Raw genomic sequence first — 24,302 nt, 5'->3', positions numbered from 1 at the left:
GTTCTCTCCTGATTAACACTCAGTAATGACTGATCATGTTCCTGATCAGCTGATCATTCTGGGCTGAACTCTGATAGATTTACTCATCAGCAGCTTCTTATGGATAAACCACTATGACAGCATCATCTACACAGTGAACCATAACTGCTGTGATCAGTTTGACCCAACATGATTTATTTACTTGAAAATTGTATAATTTGAACAAATATTTGTTTCCGTCCTCATTTTCTCCCCTTGTGAAATGTGAAAATTTACGAAATTAATCATGTAAACTTATTTTATGTACAAAATGCATTAATCCATATACGCTCCTCTCTGATCAGCGGAGAAGCACACAGTCTGATGTAAATGAGCTGAAGAGCAGCTGAACATTGTGAGGCTGCATGAATTTACAAGCAGGAGTGCAGATTTGTTTTCCGATTCCTGCTGAACACTCAAACTGGCAGCGGCACATCTGGATCTGTCTGTTACCGTTTCATCCTCGAGTTTCAGCCGAAGGACCGGGTCTCCTTCTTTGTAGTCTTTGACGATCTCTGCAGCCTTCCAAACATCCTCCGTGTCCGGGATCCAGACCCGAGTGTACTGAAACACATGAAGAAGAAACACTTGAGTGCCAACGTTTCACTGCTCTCAGTCTCAGTTTAAACATCAGCTCTTCATGAGGGAGGAGACGACTGGACAGAGGCACGTTCATCAGCTTTAAACATGGTGACATGTTTGGGACAGACAAATGTGAGAACAAGCAGTGTAAATGTTTGACTTAAGCAGTGCGTGTACGTGAGTGTGGAGGATATGAACCTGCTGAGGGATAAACTCACAGATCCTGAACTCAGAAAAACAGAGTTTGAGAAAAGTGAAAAGATGGCTGAAGGTTAAAGCGCGGCCACTCCGAGGGCACGCGGCGTGATAACAGGGTCGTCTTTACCGTCAGTGTGAAGGAGCTTGTCGGGATTATCAGAAGTTCCTCCTGGACTTTTATCTGTTCCTGCAGATTAACACGTTTGCACTTCTGATCAAAGGAATCATTAACCGATTATCAGCTCTGTGGAAATTACCGCAGACGAGCTTTCATCTGAAATAATCCTGCAGAGGCATCATGACAGAGAGAGTAGCTCAGTCACATGACGGCATGAGACACCTGAACATACCTGGGTCTTTTATTAGAAGTAAAATCATTACTTTAGAAGAACAGACTCTGGGGACCGTGCTTCACTTTCAGGAGGAAAATTAGTTCTTGTCCTACTTTTGGGAACTCTTGGATGTTTTCCTGTTGGTTTGAAGCTGCTGAGCTTCTCCTCCTTTTGTTCCTCACAGACTGTCAGTGAGCTCCTCCCTGTGATGAGATTCATGATTCACACAGACTCATAGCAGTAGAGGAATCGTAGCGCCACCCCACCTTCAGTCTGGTGACTCCTCTGCCTCTTTGTCAGTGCAGCAGAGGTTACAGGTGTCAGCACACCTGAGGTAAAGGTGAAGCAGAGTTCTCTCTCTAGACAAAGACCACCGAGCAGAACGACCCAGGTAACCCTGTAAAACCTGAACCATGAAACCAGCACCAGCACATGTATTAGTTATGATAGGCGTTTGTGCTACGATCATAATCTGACATACACCAATCCAAATGTTTCCAGATCCAGGCTGGTACCTGGGCTTCAGGTAAACTATGATCCTGAGCGCTGATCTGATATTAGAATCAGAATCTGTCTTCATGTGTAAGATGACATCAGGTCCACTTAAAGCTGGATCAGATATAACCAGCACAGATCAGCGTCTGTGTTTATTATGCACATTTCAGGACCGCTGACGCAGCACCGGGTCAGCGCTGCTTCCCTCTGTTTGTTTGAAATCTTTTCAGACTTGACTGCAAACAGTGTTCATGACTGAGAAACTGCTGACGCTCACCTGTTTCTCTCTGTCTCTGTTTTGTTTGCATCATTACAGAAACACTGTGTTTTTTAAACTCCCTGCAGCTCCAGTCTGTGTGTGAGGAGGTGCATCACAGTGAGCCTGAGGGCAGGGAAAGAAAAGCTCAAGTTCCTGTAAGTAACACAGGATTGTTGGGTTGTTGGATCCTCAGACAGCTGATGAAAACACATCAAGGTTTAATCAGCCCACAGCTGCACAGATGTGTTAGTGCTGATCAGACTGACATCAGGTACAAACACGATCCTGAGCAGATCTTGTCCCTGTCTGCCTCTTTGACCCTCTGAACCCAGTGGACCTGCAGCGTGACCAGCCCAATATCGTCGTTTATGGTTTGTGTTTGTTCCTGTTCTTCATTCATCTGCAGCAATATGGTGTCACTTCCTCCTCTCAACAGACAAACTCAGAAAAATAAAGGAAGCAACATCACAGCATCTGCCTGCATGCTGAGTCCATTCAAACAATCTGAGGTCACTGTGACAGAAACTAATGAGAGCCGAGGACAAACATTCCCGCATTACATCACTGCCTTCAATGCAAATGCACTGCTGTGCACCAGAAGCTCGTTTCCATACAGTTTGCCTGTGTGACAGACAGGAATCACATGAGGTCACATGACCCGAAGCCACTGAAACACTCATGAGAGCAGCCCGGGAGTTCAGCTCTACTGAAACACAGCATACATTAGCACAGAGAGCACGGGGAGGCAAACTGATGGAAATCTCTGACGCCAGGCAGAAGGCAAATCAGTCCTGATGACATCATGAATATGTACATTACATAATTGAAGCACGCTCTGGTTACTTTCCATAGAAACAGGGGGAGTCAACATGTTCCCAGACATCCCACACAATCCCCACCCAACATGTTCAAGGTTCCTGTACAGCGAGCTCCTGCCGTCTCCTGGCAGGTAAACCTGTAACTGTGGATCAGTCCATGTTCAAAGCATGAAGCACACCGCAGGTGCACATGTGGAGAATTGACCCTGTACACGAGAAAACGCTAACTTCCTGGTTTGAGACCGGATGTGGGGTTGTGCATTTCCGGTAGCTTTACTTTGCAGTCAATCGCTACTGCGAACATATACTCCAAAATCATGTCCAAAACTCGAAAACGGAAAGATCGCGTTAAGTTACAAAGAGCAGAAGGTGGAAACACTCGCCACTGTTGTGTCATAAAAAAATCTAATGATCAATTTTGACGTTTAAAGCGTTTAGATCGATCAGTTGTTTACATCACTCAACACAAGCAGAACTGCATTACTGCAGCAGAAGACACATCGTCCACATTCAGAAGCACATCTCTGTATAGTGACTGGTCTTATGATTTAAACAGGCAAATGTTCAGCATTCAAACTACAGGTGAAGAATAGTCAAACCAGATGTTTCCCCCATTATGTCGAGATCAGCTAGTCAAGTACACACCTACACAGCATGTTAACAAACCGTGAAAAAAGCCACACAAAAAATGAATGATTGCTGGTAAGGGTTTCTATACATTAGTATGTACGAAGGGTATGTTGTGACTTACCTTAAAAATTACAGCGGTCCTTCGCTATAACGCAGTTCACCTTTCACCTCGCTGTTTCGGATTTTTTAGTGCAAGTTTGCATGCTTATTTTTTTTTTTTACATCACATTGTGTCCTGCGTCCTGATTGCTGCAGACGATCTCCTCCGTGACGTCTCTCCTGTACAGTACAGAATGCTGCATCGATCGCTAGCAGTGTGACTCTGAAGTGCAGTACTGTATGTCCACGATGTCCACAAAACGTTTTGCACAGTCAAAAAATAAAATTGGCTACTTGATTTCACCCATCGCTGGTTATTTTTAAAACATAACACCCGCGATAAACGAGGGACAGCTGAGAAATATAACATTTGAATCCATTTTCTCTTTTGCTCTGAGGCGCGGGGAAAAAATATTGACAAGTTGATGAACATCATTTACAGATATATTGGGTAAATGCCCAAGACATCTATAGAAATGTAAATCACCGCTTGATTCATTCATTTGCTTAACTTGTTTTGGACCATAAACCAGGCGCCGGAAACAAAGCTCCCCACAGGAGTTTCCGCACCGGAAGTAGCATATGCAAACGTGCACACAGTCAATAACATGCAGGAAGTTCTATAGCCCAACGTTTTCTGCCCACACTGGAGAGCCATCTTGGGGTTAAATAACATCAAAAAATGATTATTATGAGAAGCAGCAGATTTGTAAGAGCTTACAGTTCTCACTGCTGTGATTTCAAAGCCAGCAGAAGCACTGTCCTCGCATCCTGGAGCTCTGATCTTCATCTGTGTGGCAACAGGCAGGTAAACTGTGCTTCAAAGAACCGAAACCAGCACAAAAATGTCGATTCAGGCTTTTTCAGCTCTCCCTAAACAAACACAGTTTCTCCTGCTCTCCGTCACCACATGCTTCTCAAACCGGAATACTATTACACACCATTTAAAGCCTCCTGAGACTGGGCAGGTTAACATTTCAACTGAAATCAGAACCACAAATAGAGAAAAACACCAGGACATTAAAATTCATTACAATGCTGCTATTTTAACGTGAAGTAGTCCCATTGTGCTTATGCTCCTGTTCTTTATTCTTGGACCCTACTAAATGAGATTTTCATGAGTCACAGTTCAAAATATCAGAATCAGAAAGGGTTTTATTGCCAAATGTTGAGCAGGTTTACAACATTAGGAAATTGCTGCAGTGCTTCAGTGCAAACATGCTGTCATATAACGCTTAAATAGACATGAAAATAAAAATAAGAATAAGAATTAAAAGTGCTAAGTAGATAGATATATACATGAGTGCAGGTGGTGAACAGTGCCAAACATGGAATGCTGCAATAAATATCTGATACTGAGTAGATGGAGCAGCCTGTCAGTTTGACTTCAGTCTGAAACAAACTGTCTCTGCTGCTTAAACAGAGAGTGTGAACAGCAAATGGGCGGAGCTTCTATACCTTCTCTATGACAGCATCCAGATCCAAGAGCAGTGAAAAACTGACAAATGAGATGATGATGATTATTATTAGCATTATCATCATCATTAGAAACTTTGGTTTGTTTGATGTGAACAGGGTGTGACGTGTAACAGAATAACAAAGCTTCAGTCTGCAGGCATGAACTGAAGGACGTCTGACACAAAGTATGCTGTGAGCTCGTGTGTGATGGCATGATCTCTATCAAACAGTGTGTGAGTGCGGTGTGAGTAGTAAACGTGTGCGTGGTGTGAATGCGTGTGTGGTATGTGTATGCTGTAAGTTTATCTAGGACACCATCAGTAATTATCCAATGACTGAGAAGCATGAAGTCCACATGCACAGCATCTCAGCAGGAAACTCAGCCAGTAATGAGGACACGGACACACACACACACACACACTTCTAAAGTTGATTTGTTGTTGCTGTTGTTTTTCCTTCACGTCTCTGCACAGGCTAGCATGTCTTCAGCGGGGGAGGGACTGTACATGTATGTGGACAGTTACTCATTGTTTGTCCTTTGAACTCTGATAAGTTTCAATTCATTCAGCCGAAAGTAACACAACATGACAATGAAGTGAAGAAGAGCAGCTTAAAAGCACGTCTCCACAGACCGAATCTGAATCGTTTTACCCCCCAAAAAGTCACTGATCAGGGCAGAGCTGAGCCGATTTGTGAAAACATTTTCTTCCCACCTCTACAAGTAATCTGTAACTTGCCAGTGTTGTGTTAAAAAAATACTATTGAGCAAAAACAGCTGCTGGATTCAACTCCATGTTCAAACAATGTTACATCTACCCGCAGAAATGCACAACAGAGAAACTGCACAGCTCCAGCATCATGCTAAAGCTCTCTTCCACATCTTTACAAAATTTAAAGCTGTGGCTCAGAATCAGAAAGCATCTGTGTAAAAACAAATACAGCAGGTCTGATTTCTGAACGAAGCTGGGTTTAACTCTATCTCAGACTTTGTTTTCCTTCTGTGAGTCAGAAACGTGGACGGACTTGACATTCCGCTGCTGTGCTTTGTTTTGGGGGAGGGTTTAGGGAACGAAGAGGACCAGCAGTGGAGGACAAGTACAGGTTTGGAATAAAAGACGAGCCTGCAGGGGAAGTGAAGGTGTTGGATTAGCACACACAAAGACCTGAAATGGCTCTGAGTCACGGGGCAGAGTTCACAGGCTGGTATTTCACTCTGAGCCTCTAACCTGAAGAATGAGTTTGTCTGTTTCTACATGCACAGATCAGGTTTCCATTCAGAGCTGCACAGGTGAGCGAAGTCTCCGCCCAGTGACGTGTCAGCACGGTGACATCAGCCCCAGGGTGAGTGCTGGGTGTGTCCTGCAGGAAGAAACAATACAACCTGTCGAGGAACTTTGACCTGCACTGAAAGCTCAGAGAGAAGAGAGGCCGAAGGTCGTACATATCAAACATTCACCCTGACAAAGCACATTACGACACTGCGTGTCCTTCTAATGTTCTCTAATCACACACTAGTGTGGTGCTAAAGCTAAAGGGAGTCTCCCTTATTGTTGCTACAGGAAAACGTCCTCTGAGGTTAGGCAATAAAGCACCACACATATACAAACACAGAGACAACAGCTGCTGACGTGATCCACAGTTCAAGCTCAGCAGGAGTGAGAGACTTCAGGTTCAGTACTTTGGTCCATTAACTTTTCAGTTGTGATTGGACTGTTTCAATGACATCACCCTGCATCATGCAGGTGGGAAAAACCCAATATGACTTCAGTGTTTCCATCAACTAAATGCAAAACCGTCTCACCGCGAGCACCTTTCAGTGGAAGTGAGGCAGCAGAGGTTCCCCTGACCAGCTCACCTCCTGGGTGTTTTGGCCTTTTCCAACTCGGAAAAAGCCCAGGAGAATGCCTCACTGTTCAGAAGAGCTGGAGGAGATTGGTGGGCATGGCGGGAGTGGGAGTCCTGCGTATTTCTGTTCAGACTGCTACCCCAAGACTTGTTTAGAAAATGGGCGGATGGACATCCTCAACTAGGGCTACATCCACACTAGCCCAGATAACTTTGAAAACTGCGTTTTTGTATAAAAACGCTCCGCATCCACACTTTCGTTTCCAGATGTTTTCACAGAGTTGTGCGTCCACATTGAAACGGACGAAAACGCTCACGTTCCAGTACTGCGCATGTGTGAAACGCAAGAAGATTCGGCCTGCCTCATTTCTGTCTGCCGTTTATTTACTTTCCAGCTCTTTGAAACATCGCGGCAAAATGTTGAAGAAAAGCACCGTTTTTAAATGGACTAACATGAGGTGGAGTTGTTGCTGCGAGTAACACAAAAGTACAAAGTTGCAAAAGCGAGTGAGAATTAAAGAATTTGAAGAAAAGCTCTCTGGAGCATGTACAGACTGATATTAATCTTTTTTTTTTTTTTTTTTTTAATATTTTTATTGAGAGACAAGTGTACAGTAGTTTACAATGACAACACAATCTGTTCCCCTCACATATTTTTTAGTTTTTCTTACATGAACAGACACAATAACACACACACAGGCACACCTACACACACGCTTAAGTAAACAAACAAAACCAAACCTAATAAGAAACCCAAAACAAACACAAACCCCAAAAGGGGGAAAAAAAAAAAAAAAAAAAAAAAGGGGGGGGGGGGGGGAAGAGACATGATATTAATCAGCTGGTAGAGCGTTTAATGACTTGCAATAGTCCACGAAGGGGCCCCAGATAGAATAAAATTCTTTGTATTTGCCCTTCGCCACAAGGCCTATCTTTTGCAATTTAAGAGATGACATCACATCTCTAAACCAAAAAGAAACTGAAGGTGGCTTTGAAGATTTCCAAAGGAGTAAGATGCAACGTCTAGCCAAAAGTGATGTAAAGGCTAATATTTTGAAGTGTGTAGGGTCGGTTAGACCAGTGTTGACTGGAAGCCCAAAAACAGCTAGAAAAGGGTCCATGCAGATTTGGGTCCCAAGAGCCTTGGAAAGAATAACTGAATACTGACTCCAGAAGCCATGGAGTCTTGGGCACAGAAAGAACATATGGCCTAGGTCACATGGGGTGGCATGACATCTCTCACACTGATCCATCACTTGTGGGTAAATCTCAGACAGACGAGACTTTGAATAGTAAACCCTGTACAACACCTTGAACTGGATGAGTTGTAACCTGGCACAGGACGTACTATAACGGACATTGGATACTGCTTTCTCCCATTGCTGATCCGAAAAAATTATTCCTAACTCCTGCTCCCAAGCCCCCCTAATTTTAGCAACGGAATGGACATTTAAATCCATAAGTTGTTTATATATTAAAGATATAATTGACTTCTTATTGGGTTTAAGGGATAAGAATTCCTCCCATGGTTGGACATTTGGGAGAAGAGGGTAGGAGGGGAAGAGAGCAGAAGTGCAATGCCGTGCCTGAAAATAACGGAATAGATTGGTAGCCGGAAGATTTGTTTCTGAACACAGGTCTAAAAAAGTTAAGAAAGTGCCATCTTTATAGAGATCCTTAAATGTATTAATACCATGACGCTTCCACTGTACATAGGTACCATCAATGAGGCCAGGAGTAAACAGATGGTTCTGCGTGATGGGCATGTGTACTGATGCAGAGATGTACTTAAAATGACTCCTGAATTGTGACCAGACCCTTAGACTAGACTGTACCACGGGATTTTGGGTGAAATGAGAAGGCTTAAGTGGTAGTGGAGAGAATAATAAAGATTCTAAGGATGAGGAAGTGCACGACAGGCGTTCCAGTTTGCACCACAGCAGGTCTTGAGATTCAAGCCAATGGGTCAATTTGTGAACATGAGAGGACCAATAGTAAAATAAAAAGTTAGGCAAGGCAAGACCACCATCAAATGTCAGTCTCTGTAATAACGATTTCCTCACCCTGGGGTGTTTCCCTCCCCACAAAAACGATGTAACTAGCTGGTCTAACTTTTTGAAAAAAGCTTTAGGTAAAAATATAGGAATACTCTGAAACAGAAATAACAATCGAGGCAAAATGTTCATCTTTACAGCATTGATCCGACCAATTAGGGACAAAGGTAGCGATTTCCATCTCTGAAAATCTGATTGAATTTGAGTCATTAAAGGGGAGAAATTGGAAGAGTATAGAGAAGACAAAGTACGAGTCATGTTAACTCCCAAATATTTAAAGCCAGCAGGGCTAAGTCTAAAAGGAATGTCAGATTGTTTAAGTGTAAGACTTAAAGAATTTATGGGGAAACATTCACTTTTAAGAAGATTTATTTTGTAACCTGACAGAGAGCCGAACTTGTTTAGTAGAGACACAATCGATGGTATGCTAGATAAGGGATCAGAAACATATAGAAGCAGGTCATCTGCATATAAAGACAATTTTACGTCAAGGCCTGACCGGGAAATACCACGAAAATGAGGAAGGGCCTTCAAAGCTACAGATAGGGGTTCAATTACAATAGCAAAAAGTAGGGGGGACAGGGGGCAACCCTGTCTCGTCCCGCGTGACAATGAGAAGTAGCCAGAGGAAACACCATTTGTATAGACACTGGCTTGGGGTGCCCTGTACAACAGTCGAATCCATGAAATGAATCTGTCCTTGAAACCAAATCTTTGCAAGACCGCAAAGAGAAAGCTCCACTCTACACGATCGAAAGCTTTCTCAGCATCAAGTGAGATAACTACTTCTGGATTAGTGGTTGAGTGTTGGGAAAGAATGACATTCAAAAGCGTGCGGACATTAAAGAACAGCTGGCGGCCTTTAATAAAGCCATTCTGTTCATCTGAAATAATAGTAGGAAGAACCTTTTCAAGGCGAATTGCTAAAATTTTAGCCAAGACTTTAACATCAACATTCAGCAGTGAAATAGGCCTATACGAGGTGCAAGACGTAGGATCCTTACCCTTCTTTAAGAGAACAGTAATTAGTGCTTGAGACAATGTAGGGGGCAATAGACCACGTTCAAAAGATTCATTATACACTGAAAGAAGTAGTGGGGCTAACTTGTCTATAAAAGTTTTTAAAAATTCAACTGAAAACCCGTCAGGTCCTGGTGCCTTACCATTGTGCATGGTCTTGATTGCATGCACAATTTCATCCAGCCTAAGAGGGGCATCTAATTGTTCAGCTATAACAGGATCGACAGTGGGCATTGTAAGACCGTTAAAAAAAGAATCCATCTCTGAGGCGTCAGCAGCAGATTCAGATTCATATAGGGAGGAATAGTACGTCTTAAACACCTCGTTTACTTCCTTTGAATCAGAGACCGAGTTGCCTGCCGCATCTTTAATCTGGGAAATTAATCGAGACGAGGCCTGACGTTTTAACTGATGGGCCAAAAGCCTTCTGGGCTTATCACCATATTCATAATAAGTCGCACGCGCACGAAGTAAAAGACGTTCAGCATCTGCCGTAGAAAGTAAATCAAATTCAGTCTGCAAGTCAAGTCGTCTTTTATGCAAATCGGGAGTGGGACTGTCAACAACCTGTCTATCTATGTCACAAATTTGTGTAGTCAAAGTTTGAAGTTTGGCTTTGTGGCTTTTAGTGGAATGGGCAGAGAAAGAAATTATTTGCCCACGCACATACGCCTTAAGAGATTCCCAAAGCAATGACCTCGTAACAGTATTGCTGTCGTTAAACACCATAAATTCATCAATTGCGGATTTGATAAAGGTAACAAACCCCTCATCCGAAAGCAACAAAGAGTTAAATCTCCAGGGTGAGGAAAAAGAGGACTGGGCTATGAGCTTGATGTCAACGCTAAGTGGTGCGTGATCGGAAATGACAATAGGATGATATGTAGATGACAGTACTTTTGGAATAAGGGAACCGTCCACAAAAAAATAATCAATCCGCGAAAAGGACTGATGTACCTGAGAAAAGAAAGAGTACGCTCTGGCAGTAGGGTTAGAAAACCTCCAGGGATCTACAAAACCATTCTGAGACATAAACTCAGAAATAGACTTGGACATAGAGGATTGGGTCAGGGTCCGAGGATTCGAACGATCTAAGGCAGGATCAATAACACAGTTTAGGTCACCACCCAATATCAAAAGATGAGTATCAAGGGAAGGGAGACTACTCAAAAGTGCATCTGTAAAACCTGGATTATCAAAATTTGGCGCATACACATTGACTAAGAGGACGGGTACATTGTACATGGTGCCTACAACAACCAAATACCTCCCGTTTTTGTCAGCTTTAATCTCAGAGGCTGTAAACTGTACCCTTCTGTTTATTAAGATCGCCACCCCCCTGGCTTTTGAATTAAACATTGAATGGAAAGTATGACCCACCCATGGGCACCTGAGCCTAAGATGATCCCGATCTCGCAAATGGGTCTCTTGCAAAAACATTACATCACTCTTTAAACGTTTAAGATGCGTAAATATTTTAGATCGTTTAATTGGGCTATTCATACCTTTGACATTCCAAGTTAAAAATCTAATACCACTATTGCCTAAGGACTGACCTGAAGTGCTGATCATTGCAGAAAGACAAAAGAGAAAATACTTATTTCTTCACCCCCAAAGAAAGAACAAGTGGGAAAAACACACTCACACAAACACACAACGCAAACCCACAACAACAAAAGTACAGCTTCAGAATAAAAATAATAATAACACGTCAAACACACCCACCCGCCTCCCCCCTGCACAGCAAAAGCCCCCATCCCCAAACGACGGAGACGGCAGTGCACGCTCCCACCCGGAGCAATCTGAACAAAAACGCTCCCGACTACGAAACGAACTGTGTCAAACCAAAGCTCCAACAGAGTCTTTTCTCAATAGATTAAAAGGCACAAATAAAATAAAAATAACCCAATTATATTTTACTATTAGACAGGTAAAACAAAACAAGTGTTTGGCAGAGTAACAAACTTAGCTTACCACAATGATGTTTGGATTAGGATCATACGCTATTTCAAACAGACAAACATTGTCCTGCTATATATTTTATCTTGTGGTTATTGTCTTAATATATTCCTTGGCCTCATCTGGCGAGACGAAGTCGCGCTGCATTCCTTGATAAGTGATCCGTAGTCTTGCCGGATAGAGGATCCCAAATCGGACTCCCTGGATGCCGCGAAGCTGGCGACGGACCTCATTGAAAGCCGCACGGGCCCGCGCTGTCTTAGCGGTGTGGTCGGGGAACACAGAAATGGTCATATTATTTATCTGCACTCTCTGCAGCTCCCTGGCCTTCTGGAGAATCCTAGCACAGTCCGCGTAATAGTGCAGCCTCACAACCACAGCACGGGGACGTTCACCGGTGTTAGGTTTGGGGGCCAAAGTTCGGTGGGCTCTGTCTACAAGCGGCTCCTTCCCAAGCTGAAATGCCTCCATCAACAGCACGGACACATCTGTAGCGGACAGGACGTTCTCCTCTGGCACACCAACAATGCGTATATTATTGCGGCGAGACCTGGACTCCAAATCCTCGCATTTATTCTCCAATTTGGCCAACTCCTTTGACATCGCATCAACTTTGGCTTGGAGGTGGACAATATCATCTGTACATGTGGAGAGAGACTGCTCCATCCCCGTAACCGTGCTCCTGAGGCCAGCGAATTCCTGCCGCATGGTAGTTATATCTGAGGAAAGATCCGTTTTTAGTTGCTGTATGTCGGACCTGATAGACGTGAGATTCTCCGCAAACGCTGCCGTCAGTTCCTTTTTAAACAGTGATGAAATTTCTTCACGAAGTTCAGAGAGGAGTTCAGCCTTCGTGAATTTTTCCATATCGACGAGCGGCGTGTCGGGTGACCCAGGCCGTGGCGAAGTTTTACCACGAGGCGGGGATGCAGTGTTAGCAGCAGGCCGCAAGTTCGGCTGAGAGGTGCTTGCGCTCTTATTAACCTTACGCGACATTGTAAACACAAAAGGCAAAAACAGTCTTGTCTCGGAACTATACAAAAAGAAAAAACCCGTCAAAAAGTGCCTGGAAATGCTAGATAATAACTAGACTCTGCAGGAGCTACGCTCGGTGCGACCTACGCCATAGTCACATAAACCGGAAGTCCTGATATTAATCTTTAATAGGACTGTAAAAACAGAGCAAGCAAAACAACTGCTGTATAATGCCCTCTGATAATGCCTTAGTGTAATTGGTCACATGACTGCATCACATGACTAAAATGCGTCATCGGACCCACAACTCTGAAAACGACTGAAAACGCTAGTGTGGACGCAGAGTGTTTTCAGACGAAAACACCGTTTTCAAATCTATCCGGGCTAGTGTGGATGTAGCCTATGATGACAATGTTTCAGTGTCTATCACACCGCTCATAGAGGGTCGTATGATAGGGCAGTGGTTCCCAGACTTTTTTTGCTGGGCCCCCCTTTGTTTTACAAGAAAAATCTTCGCCCCTCCCCGCACAAACACATCCTCCAACCACACACATCCATATTTTGTTTTCAAACTGCATTGCATTCATTTCACACCTCAAACAAACAAAAGTAAACTGCAATAAATTACAGGTAGCAATATAATAAACTACTAACTCTTTTATGCTATGTCCACACCTACACGGGTATTTTTTGAAAATGCAGCTGTTTTTATGCGTTTGGGTCTTTTGTAAACGGTGTTTCGAATTACCGAAAACACAGATTTTTTTAAAACTCAATTTTTGCGTTTACGAGGAATACAGAGTTCGTCACGCAACGTTAAAGGTATGTGCCTTTTTTCACGTCACGCTGTGCGCCACATTATTGTTTACATGAGATGAATTGCAGAATGGCAGATAGAGACAAAATACTGTTAATCTGACTATCTGCAGGTTTTACACGCTTACATAAACACGCAGTTACTGTCCCTCCATTTAGAAAGGCAGAGGCACGGTGTGATTATTTTACATGTAGTTGTTGTTGTTTTTTTTCCCCAATGTGTAATAATATTCAACATTGCTATCAATACATTTTTCAAAAAATGCCTCTCTGTGGAAAATCGGTTCAAAAAACAAACAGCTGTGGGATCCTGTTTGTCCGCGATTTGAACCGAGGGAACAAATCGTGGCAGGATCAGCCTGATATTATTTGTATCCAGCTGTAACTTTACTGTATAAAGAGCTAACATCTCCAAAATGTCAGGAGTAGTTAGTCATTACAACAAGTGTTTGTGAACTAAAAATCAAGAATGTGGGATACTGTTTGTCCGTGATTTGGAGAGCCCAGCGCTGCTCCCGACGCAGGGGAAACTAATTCTGTCGCAGAGACCTAACTTGGCACTTGTGTAGGTGAAGCCAAAGGGAAGATCTGCTTCACCATATTTTCTAGTCTTTGGCTTGGAAGGTTGGTTTGGAAACATATTTGGTGATGCTTCATCTCTGCGTTTGTGTGGGAGCCCTGTCAAAAGCCTGTCCATTATGCTAGCAGTGTCAAAGCGTTCTTTTTTTCCCCTTTTCATTTCATACAGCACCCCCCCCCCGCTATGGTTCTGTGATAGGGGGTCTGTATGCATTATCATAGGATCTCCCTTACGATATAAAGCATATACAATACATAAACCTTGAGGCGTCTGTCGTTGTGATTTGAGGCTCTATCGATAAAATTTAATTGAACTTCTGCTTCCAGCCTCATCAGTGAGGAACAGAAGTTAGATTGGTTACAGGATTAGTGGACTCTGTTTTCAAACAACCAGCTTCCTCCACCTCAAACTCCACGCTCAGAGAAAAACACTAACACACAGACAAAAGTTACAGAAACCATAACCATCAGTACACCGTGAAGTGTACAGTTAATCAGCAATAACAGTTCAAACATGGTCACCTCAACTGTCAGCATTCAGCAGTTCTGCCTAATGCTAATAACAACATTAAACTGAAAGCCTTTAATTATTATATCAAACAAACATTCACCGAGTTCAGGATCACTGGATTCTGTCACTACAAACTTAAAGGAAACATTTATGTTTGAGAAGCAAACATCAGAACAAAGAGATAATAAATCTCTTTGATAAATGCGACAGAAGTCAGATCTTTGTGTAGAAGTTTGCTCTGCCAGATTTGTTAGTTTACCTGCAGGAACGCACGTGGTAAAAATGATTGACACGCAGGTGGAGATGCCTATGACAGGCTAAACTGGACAAACGCAAACACTTAGCAGGTTAAGGTGAATGATAGTGTTAGCTTGATTGGTTTGTGACCGGAGGTGACATCATCAGTGAGCCGCCAGGGTGGAATGAGACCGTTTATTAATCATGCTCTGATCTTCATCCAAATCATCCAAAGACAGGTGGAAACTCTTCTTATCAGGCCCCCATTGAAGTGGGCGGGGTTCTGACAAGAAGAGTTTCCACCTGTCATCTTTCTGGATGGGTTATGTGAGTGAACATGGCTCTCTGCTGGCAGAATGTAGGGATCTACAGACGCTCCATCCACCTGCAGAGAGGGTCTGTTGGCAGGCTGAGGCAGTGTCCAAAACATAAATCAAAAAATATTTTAGTTTTTAAATACTTAAGTGCACTTGATTCATCTAAGAGTTCACCTGCATTTTGTTTATAATATGTGAGACAGGTGAGTGCAGAGGTTTAGTGCTAATCACAGACACATTCATGAGTCTTCAGGGTTTCTGTGAGCTGGACAGCACGCTCCATTCATCCAGCAGCTGCAGCGCTAGCCGAGCGCTGACAGCAGTGGGAACCAGAGAGCTGCAGCTCAGGAGGAGAGAGATGCAGTCTGTTTGTTTCCTGCTTCCTCACAGACCCACAGCAACATGTAAATCCACCAGCAGGACAGCTCCACCCACATTTATCAGAAATCACACAGACTTCTTTCCGGATACAAATAATTACCTGCATGTGTAACAGTCTGTTATTAACTGCTTCAAAACAGCAGACCAATAAATACATTTAACAGCTGGAATAGCTGACTGACAAAACCCCAAACAGCAGAACTGAGTGAGACAGACGCCGGTTCTGGAAGGGTTTATGTCACATTATTAAAAAAAAGAAATAAAAAATACTCGACTCCAGGGAAAAAAAATGAAAATAAACCCACAATGCCTAATGAACAAAACTCTGAATCACTAAATATTGAGGTGCAGACAGACTCAACATTTTGTAATGAAGACAGCAAACATAACAAAGCTGCTTCATCACCTCAGCGGAAAAAACTCCAGCCACAACCAGCACCAGAAAGATTTAATGAGAACTATTAATATTCACCAATGAACAAAAGAAAAATGATCAAAACATCAAAAATATCGATTCTGAGTCCCAAGAGTCAAAGTTAATATGAGATGTGTGGCCTACTTTAGTTTGCCAATGATAATAAATAAATTACTGACATGGCAAAATAAATGCGTGAAACTGAGTCTGTCATCTTTCCAGAATCTTTATCCCTGTGACCCCTGACCCTTCGGTACCTGATGCAGGAACTCAGTATTTTTGATTTTACAATCTGGATGTATGTAGTGCGAAGATGCAGCTTCCTCAGAGATGGAAGGATCCAAAATACCAGTAATGTAAATTCATAAAGACTTTCAGACTTCTTGTTTTAGGTCATTATGGAGCCATAATCACATAATCAGCTGGTCAATACAGCTTAGTGGGAAATGACTGAGCTGCTAGAGAGAACAACAAGCATACAAAAACAGAATAATAAAAGTCCGACATGGAGCGAAGTCACTGCTGCCCTGATCATCAAAGTGCGAGAAAAAGGAGAGAACCGTCCGAGTTTAAACCGCAGCTCTCTGGATTCTGGAAGACACTCTGACCACTTGGTGATCAACAATTGTTAAGATTAATCAGATTGTCAATCAGATTAATGAGTAAAGAAACTCGTCCCACTGCAGGCCTGATCTGCTCTGACTCAGCAGCCTCAGCAGAGTCCTGGATCTGAGTCCAGCAGATTCCCACTCTAGACCAGCATCACTCTGAGATCACCCTGATAACACAAACCCTCTTGGAGAGCCCAGCAATCATGACTCAGCTGAGCACAGGTGGAGCTGCAGGTGGAAACCCTCCCCCCAAATACCAGATTACTCAGTCTGATGAGGTTCAAAGTGGCCCCACTTAATGAAGCGGACCACCGAGCCCAGGAGGAGGATTACAGATCAGAGCTGACTCACAGATAGAGACACACACACACACACACTCAGTCAGAAATCTGCGTCTGATTCTAATCTGAAACATACGCTCACGCTGTCCTCGGAGCAGAACTGCGACTAACGAGCTGTAATTAATCTCAGCTAATCCCGGCATGCACAGCAGAAGACGACGACTTCTCCTGAGTGAGTCTCCATCATTCAATCCAACCGCTCCTCCTCTGCAGGGTAGCAGGGGGGTGGGGTTGCATGGTGCCTGTCCTCGCTGGCTTTGGGTGATCACATCTAAACAGTGGCAGTTTCTCAGACAGGGGTTAAAAAGAGAGGTTACAGCTGAATGTGAAGGATGTAGAAAAGTGCTGCTGTCAGAAATGTTCACGTGACTGAACTTCACTGTTTGTAAAACAATATTAAACATGACCGACTGAAAGCTGAATGGACTTCAGGGTTACGCCTGCACGTGTGTTGTTATTTAGTTTTTACTTTTCAGTTTTGGTTCCATTCCAGAGATGTCGTGATTTTTTTGGTTTATATTTTGATAGTTTCTGTTAATTTTTACGATGTGATTGGTATTTGTAAGACTGAAAGAAAGCCGGTGCTCCTAATCTCAGGGGCAGCGATCTAAGCAGAGAAGCCCACCCTCCTCCTCCACCCTTTCTAAGCCAGCAGGAAGATATAATCTCTGCAGTGTCCTGGTCTGTCCTGGGGTATCCTCCCCGATACATGAAAAATAACACCGTGGAGGTGAACAGGAGGCGTGCTGGTCAGATGATTTAGCCGCTTCAACTGCCTCCTTTCAGTGTAGAGGAGCAGCAGCTGTACTCAGCAGCACGTACACATGGACAAGCTTCACAGATCTCACTGTTACTGCTGCAGGAACACAGACTCTGTGCCCACAGGTTAAACATGTGAACAGGTGTGATGACAGGTGTGATGACAGGTGTGCACCTCTCTCCTGTCCTCTGAACATACCTACAGCCTGCCGTCATTATTTACAGTTAGCTTTTTAAAATCTAGCTGATCCAGCGTCCAGCCTACAGGTGCTGCTGCAGCTCATTTCCCCCTTTTTTCTCCCAATTATGACGCCTTTAAAATGAGGTTTTCATCCTGACACCAACATCTGTTACAACAACTGTCGCAGTCAGAGTTTGTGACGTCACATAAATTAAAAATGATGAAAGAAAAGTGTTTCAGTGACTCAAAACAACATAAAACATGGAAACTTCCAAATGTGCTTTTTAGTTAGAAGCTACAGCTATATAAAAATGAACTGTGGAAACGTCCCAGCAACACAATTTGAAGATGTAGGCTAACTTTAGTCTTACCTAACCTAAGCTGCTAACTTCTCACAGATCCTGCTGTCACTTCCTCACAGTTCACATGAAATTTTGCTTCAGTTCAAACTGAAAGGTCCAAAAGTCAAAGTGAGTTTGGTGCAGAAGAGCTCTACAAAATAACGACAGTTAAAAGTACGTCTGGTGTCAGAGTCAAGGCCATCATTATCAACAGCATGTAATAAAAGGAAGTATCATCAGATTAAAGTTGGCTTCTGAGTTACTTTCTTCTCATAACAGCATGAGGAAGAAGACTCACTGAACTCCAGCACAGAGAATAAAGCCGAGACCAAGATCACAAAACAAAACGTCCTCACATTTTAAAAGCTTTAACTCTCATCTCTCACAGAAAGATCTCAGAAAAAAAAAGAACAAAAGTAAACTCATAACTTTCCCCCTGCTGTGAACGCTGACGTAACAAGACACTTTTCTGCCTGATTACAGTGGTCCAGGAGACGGTACAGACTGAAGGACTACAGGTGGGACTACAGTGAGTTCTGCTGCAGGAGGAAGCTCATTTAGTCTTTGCGTCTCAGATTTCAGACAGCCTGATTGAGCAGAGGTTTCACTCAAGCTGAGGTGAGGTTAACAAGTTCATGAACATTCAAACAGGTTCCTGCTGAGTTAATAAAGAGTCACAGATTAGACTGGAAGCAAAGCTCAGATTAAAGAGTAGAACACAACTAAGTCCAATCCTCGAATCAAAGAAATCCAACCATCAGAGGATGAACGGAGCCTGGCCTGACTGAACCCACAACACTGCTGAATCCTACAATCCCCACAATGCATTAGAGTCTCTCTGCTTTTATCTTTTTTTTTGTTTTGTTTTGGTCTGGGCATTTTCTTCCTGTTGCTCATCAGCTGTTTTATGTTTTTATTCTCTCTCCCATTTCTGCCTGTCGGTTTATGATGCTGAAGAAAATTAAGTTGGAAGACAAACAACAAATTTAATGATCTGACTGCATGTGTGTGTGCGAGTGTGTGTGTGGCTGAAGGATGAAGACATTAGATAAGACAATGGCTTCATCTCTGATTTTCTTTTGTTGCTCATTGTAGAAAACGAGCTTTAATCATTAATCACTGACGTGCAGGTGAGCAGATGATGGGCTGTCAGTGATCTGAGTGATGAATCATCAGTGAGTGTAATAATGCTGCTTTTCCAGGCTGATAACAGGTTCAAACAACCAGCAGAAAACCAGCTTCCGGTCTCGCTCTGAAGGTTTATTCAACCAGTGATAATGCCCTGATCACAGAAACCGTCCAGCACGGCCTCACAGACAGCCTGAGTCCTGTGAACCACTCTGAAATCCAACACGGGTCCTTTCTAACTCAAATCTGCGCCTCCTGCACCTGTCCGCTCAGCCGCACGCAAGACTCCTTTCAAAAATTAGCCATTTTACACTAAAGTGTGCACTCTGTGGAATTTCTGAGGAAAAATCTCTTTAGTTTGCGTTATCCAGGCTTTACCTGTTCTTCTCTTACATTCAGGCCAAATAATCACATATAGCTCCAACGTTACTTCACTCTCCACCCGCAGCGCCATGAACTAATGTTCCAACACTAAGTCCCAACAGGTGACTCATCTCTTTAAAATCTGAATAAACACCGTGCTGTCTGGTTTGTGTGTCGGGTGTAACATAAATCATCCTCAGAGTTTAGTGCAGGTGAGTCCTGAGCGTCTAAAGGCGACGTAAGTGACGGGGTTCGGGCTGGAGCTGCTCCAGCAGGTGCGCGTTTGTCTGTTCCAGGTGAAAAGTAAACTCACCTTCGTGTACAGCTCGTTCACGGACATCGTGCCTCCCCGGTGGATCAAACTACACTAATAAGCTCCTCTTGTGTCCATTAATGATCCATTAGAGTCCCTCTGCGCTCCGGTTCGGTCCTAAACCAGCAGAGACTTTCCAGTGCGCATGCCCCGCAGCAGGTGTCTGGCCGAGTTTCGGTCACTTTGTTCGGTGTAGCGTCGGTCCGAAGGAGCGCGCTCCCGCTGCTGTTTCCTCCGGTAAAAACGAACCCTCGGGTACTTCAGGGTAAACTCAGAGCCGATGAAAAGGGTTCTAACCGGAAGAAGGATCCCGAAATCCAGAAAAACGGAAACGAAAAGCCTGAAGCGACCCGCAGGTGGAGGGAGGGAGGAGGCCTGTTCTTCCTGACAGCCGTGTTTTCCCCACACTGCCCGCTGATTGGCTGATCCCTGGCTCCAAGCCAGGTTTCAACCACACACACACATACATACACACACTACGCAGGGTGCTTCAACATGAGGCGTGGATCCCCACAGAGGGTCCTGAGAGAAACCTGGAGGGTCCATTTAAAAAAAAAAAAATTCCCAAGTTAACATTTTATTTGAATTTCTATGAATACCATCCCTGTAAAAGTATTAACACTATGACAGCATCTCCAAAATTCACTGCCTCACACAGTCAGACCTGGTACAGATCTACAAGACTGATTCTGTTTGTGGATCCAGTGGAAATTGGCATCAATTCCACTGCCTGTTTATTCCAGTATATAGAATTATTTGTATGGGTCTAGGTGAATGGAGCAAAACCACTAAAATAATCCCACCTGCTTCTCTAAACTAAAGTCCCACTTTTATTTCACTTATTGCAAATCCAGCATCAATCATCTGTATGAACTGTAATAAAACAACATATATGACTTGCAGTCTTTCTCACGGTAATTCAGAGCCATCTATGGAGCAGGAAGGAAACCTCCAAGTTATGAGAAGTTCATTGGTAACATAAATACATAAAACAAAAACATACTTTTTTCTGCCTTCTCTCCGATATTCTTCCACTATTCACCAAATTTTGTATATATTATAATCAAATGACCTCTAAAAACCTAAAACTTCTTTTCTGTGATTAGCTGACACACCTTTGTGGGTGTGGCCACTTTAATGGTCAAACATCTGTAATTCTTTAATATTTCATCTAGTTGCAACCAAATCTGTTTATAAAGGTCAATATTCCAAATGCAAACTACTGACCTTGTACCAGTTTTACCACTAAGGGATGCTAATTCAATAGTAAATAAAACAATATAAACAGCAATTAGTTGAATATAATAAAAAAAGTAAAAAAATATAATTAAAAACAAACAAAACGAAATTGGTGGTCTAAGTAAGCATTGCAAAATATTGGAATGTGGTGCTGTCACAATAGCATCATCATTTGGTCGATAAGAGAACTACCCTCAGAGGAACTTTGATTTTGTATTTTTAATCTTTCTTTTGTTTTGTTTTTTGATTATCTTTTCATGAAGGCTTCAGAATGACAACCAGAATGTCAAACAATCAGCCACAAAGAGAAGACGAACAGACATGAAAGCAAACAGGCTGCACACTGTGAGAATTAATCATTTAACGCTCGTCCACGCCTCCTCACCTGACAGCATTCATCCAAACGTGTCGTCTCATTCTTTCCACACCTTAACCTCTTAAGCCCCAAGCCTAACTGATCTCCAGCCTTTTGCCCCCGTATCAGGGGGCGTTGGGGCTTAAGAGGCTTTGTTCCACTTCAACTCTTTGTGTTTAAATTGACCACAAAAACTGAATGCAGTGGAACCAGAAAGAGGCCAGACCAATCAAAAGTGTAATAATGAGGTGGGATGTAAATAAATCCTGTGTTAACACCTGGTGTGTACTTAAGAATTTTTATGTTTCTTTCTATTTTTAAATGCAAATCATGTACTTTATAAATCTACTGAGCCCCGCAGGGGACATGGGAGAAAAAAAAATTAAGACGGACTTTTGCGAGATCTCGCAAAACTATCTCGGGATCTCGCAAAACTTTTGCGAGATCTCGCAAAACAAACTCGGGATCTCGCAAAAGTTTTAGCCGCATTCTTCCCGTTAGCTTCGAGCTAACGGGAGGTCGAGACCTACTACAGCCGGGAGGAATCGTGCCTCGACTCGTGTCTCGACCTCCCGGTCGGCTTCGAGCCGGCGTCCGAAGAATGCAGCTAAAAGTTTTGCGAGATCTCGCAAAAGTCTGTCTTAATTTTTTTTTCTCCCATGTCCCCTGCGGCGCTCCGTATAAATCCATTTATTTTACAGTAGGGGTTACACTGTAGGCTGAAACCAGCAAACATGTCACACCAGCTGTAATCCTGTAACCTGTAACCTGTGTATGTCAGTTAGCCTGCAAAAAAACAAACACAAACAAAACACCATTAAACCTTATTTTGGGATAAAGCCTTCAAACCTCTGAAGCTTGTAGACTAAAGACTGTGTAGTTTTTATGTCTTGGTGATCACTGATGTGGAATTTCTGTTATTACTGTTAATTCAGTCTTTTAAATAACTGCCAGGAGGAATTTCCTAGACTGTGGCAAGAAGAAGCATCAGCCTGCACAGCTGCAGTTCCCCTAATGGCCACTTGAGACTCCAGCATTGAGTCAGTCCCCATAGTCTCCCATGTTAAAATGGTTGGCTTTACTGCAGAAATAACATGTTTACAGGCTGATACAGGAAACTGTTTTGTTACTACAACCTATTTCATCCTTGCTGACTTTGTGAAGACTGTTGGGTTTGATCTAATTATTACAGTTTGCTTTAATATGGTGGTGGTGGTGGGGGTGGCTGTAGCAGCTAGCTGTCTGCTAGATAACAGGACCTCTGTGTTTGTGCTGTTGGAGGCAATTATCTGACCAATATCATGGCTGCTGTGAGGTTAATTATTGTCACAGATCGCCAAAATTCAAGGAATGTAACTTAGTGCTAACATGCTAACTAGCATTAGCTGGTCTGTTTGCACTCCACCACCTCATCTAAATGTGGTCACTCCAGAAACAAAAAGCTAACACAGCAGGATTCAAAACCAAAGGGTGCCTAAAACCAGTCTGTGCGTGAGACTTTGTAGACATAAATCTAAAAATCTGAATCTGGAGAGAAATTATGTCCTGTTATTACAGATGAAGCTACACAGTAGCATAGAAAGTAAATGAGCTCCAGTCACATTATTAAAAATATAGTACTTTTGCTTAGATTATAGTAATACTTCATCACTGAAAGAGCACTACGCTCTAAACTGCTTCAACATTTTGGGTCTTTGTCAATGTGAATGTTTTGCTTCAGTGCAGTAAGACTATCCAGCTGCAGTATGGGAAATTAGGATTTTTGGCTGCTTTCTTTGTGTCTCATTCAGGCCTCTAAGAATCCTTCAACTAACTAATTTATCCTTTTCTCTTCAGACATGTTGATAAATCTCTCACAAACAAGGTCAAACTAAAAAGTCTATCGAGCCAGAGAAGGATATTTGACCTTCATGCACCACCACCCATAACATTTATATTTCCTGTAATATCTCCTCACAGACATAAAATGTGAGAGTATAAAGCTGGTTTTACATAAAATGTTCTTATGTAAGTCAGACCTTTCCTTCTGATAACACATCAGTAAAGTGTGTCTGTTATCAGAGATGTTGTGTAATGCCGACAGGCTGATAGTGAACGTTATAGAGAATATTTTGTGTGAACATTAACCACAGATATGAGCTCTTACAGTGAGTACAGAGGCAATAACAGGTCCTTTACCTTGGAGTAGGGGTAATAATCTCCGCTCATCCTCTCCGGCTGATAAATAGATCCTCATGTGCTGAAATAAGCTGCATTAGATCCTGTGACAGTGATTGTGGGAAGCAGCAGCTCGTCTCAGACCTGTCTGAGCACAGCTATTATTCTTACTCAGCTAATGAGTCCACTCCCAAACCACTCCTTCTGCTGGTATGAGGTGTTTACCTGCACATGAGTCTGACAAGACGCCGGTCCACCCACAACAGGCTTTATCACGCTGCCACAGCCGTGAAGGCTGTGAAACACAAGCGTGAAAAAGAACAACAGAGAACTTCAACAGGCTGCACACGGAAGAAGAAATCTCACCACAGGCTGACAGTCCTGTGACTTTCATTAATGTTCCTGAACCTGTGCTCCTCTGACATCAGTGAAATATAATGTGGCACTAGCATTCATGTCACTGTTTTCCAGCCTTGTTTCATTCTGGGAACAGAGGAGCTGTGCACTATTAACAGT

General features: G+C 43.0%; 1 protein-coding gene across 1 annotated transcript in view; it reads right to left on the bottom strand.

Moving 5' to 3' along the window:
* myo5b (myosin VB) overlaps positions 1-23,920 on the bottom strand; it is a 53,893-nt gene extending 29,973 nt beyond the window's left edge. The window contains exons 1-2 of the mRNA XM_085462968.1: positions 23,808-23,920; positions 472-582 (exon numbers count right to left, since the gene is read on the bottom strand). Of these exons, the coding sequence (XP_085319094.1) occupies positions 472-582; positions 23,808-23,837 (141 nt within the window). The 5' untranslated portion in view covers positions 23,838-23,920. The remainder of the gene's footprint in view (positions 1-471; positions 583-23,807) is intronic.
* Between the last annotated feature and the right edge of the window lie 382 nt (positions 23,921-24,302).

This window comes from Copadichromis virginalis, linkage group LG7 (genome assembly GCF_057382275.1).
Source record: "Copadichromis virginalis isolate Kocher_CV1m ecotype Utaka linkage group LG7, C_Virginalis_male_GT1.1, whole genome shotgun sequence".
Taxonomy (NCBI): domain Eukaryota; kingdom Metazoa; phylum Chordata; class Actinopteri; order Cichliformes; family Cichlidae; genus Copadichromis; species Copadichromis virginalis.
This window is presented reverse-complemented; position numbering and strand designations above follow the sequence as displayed.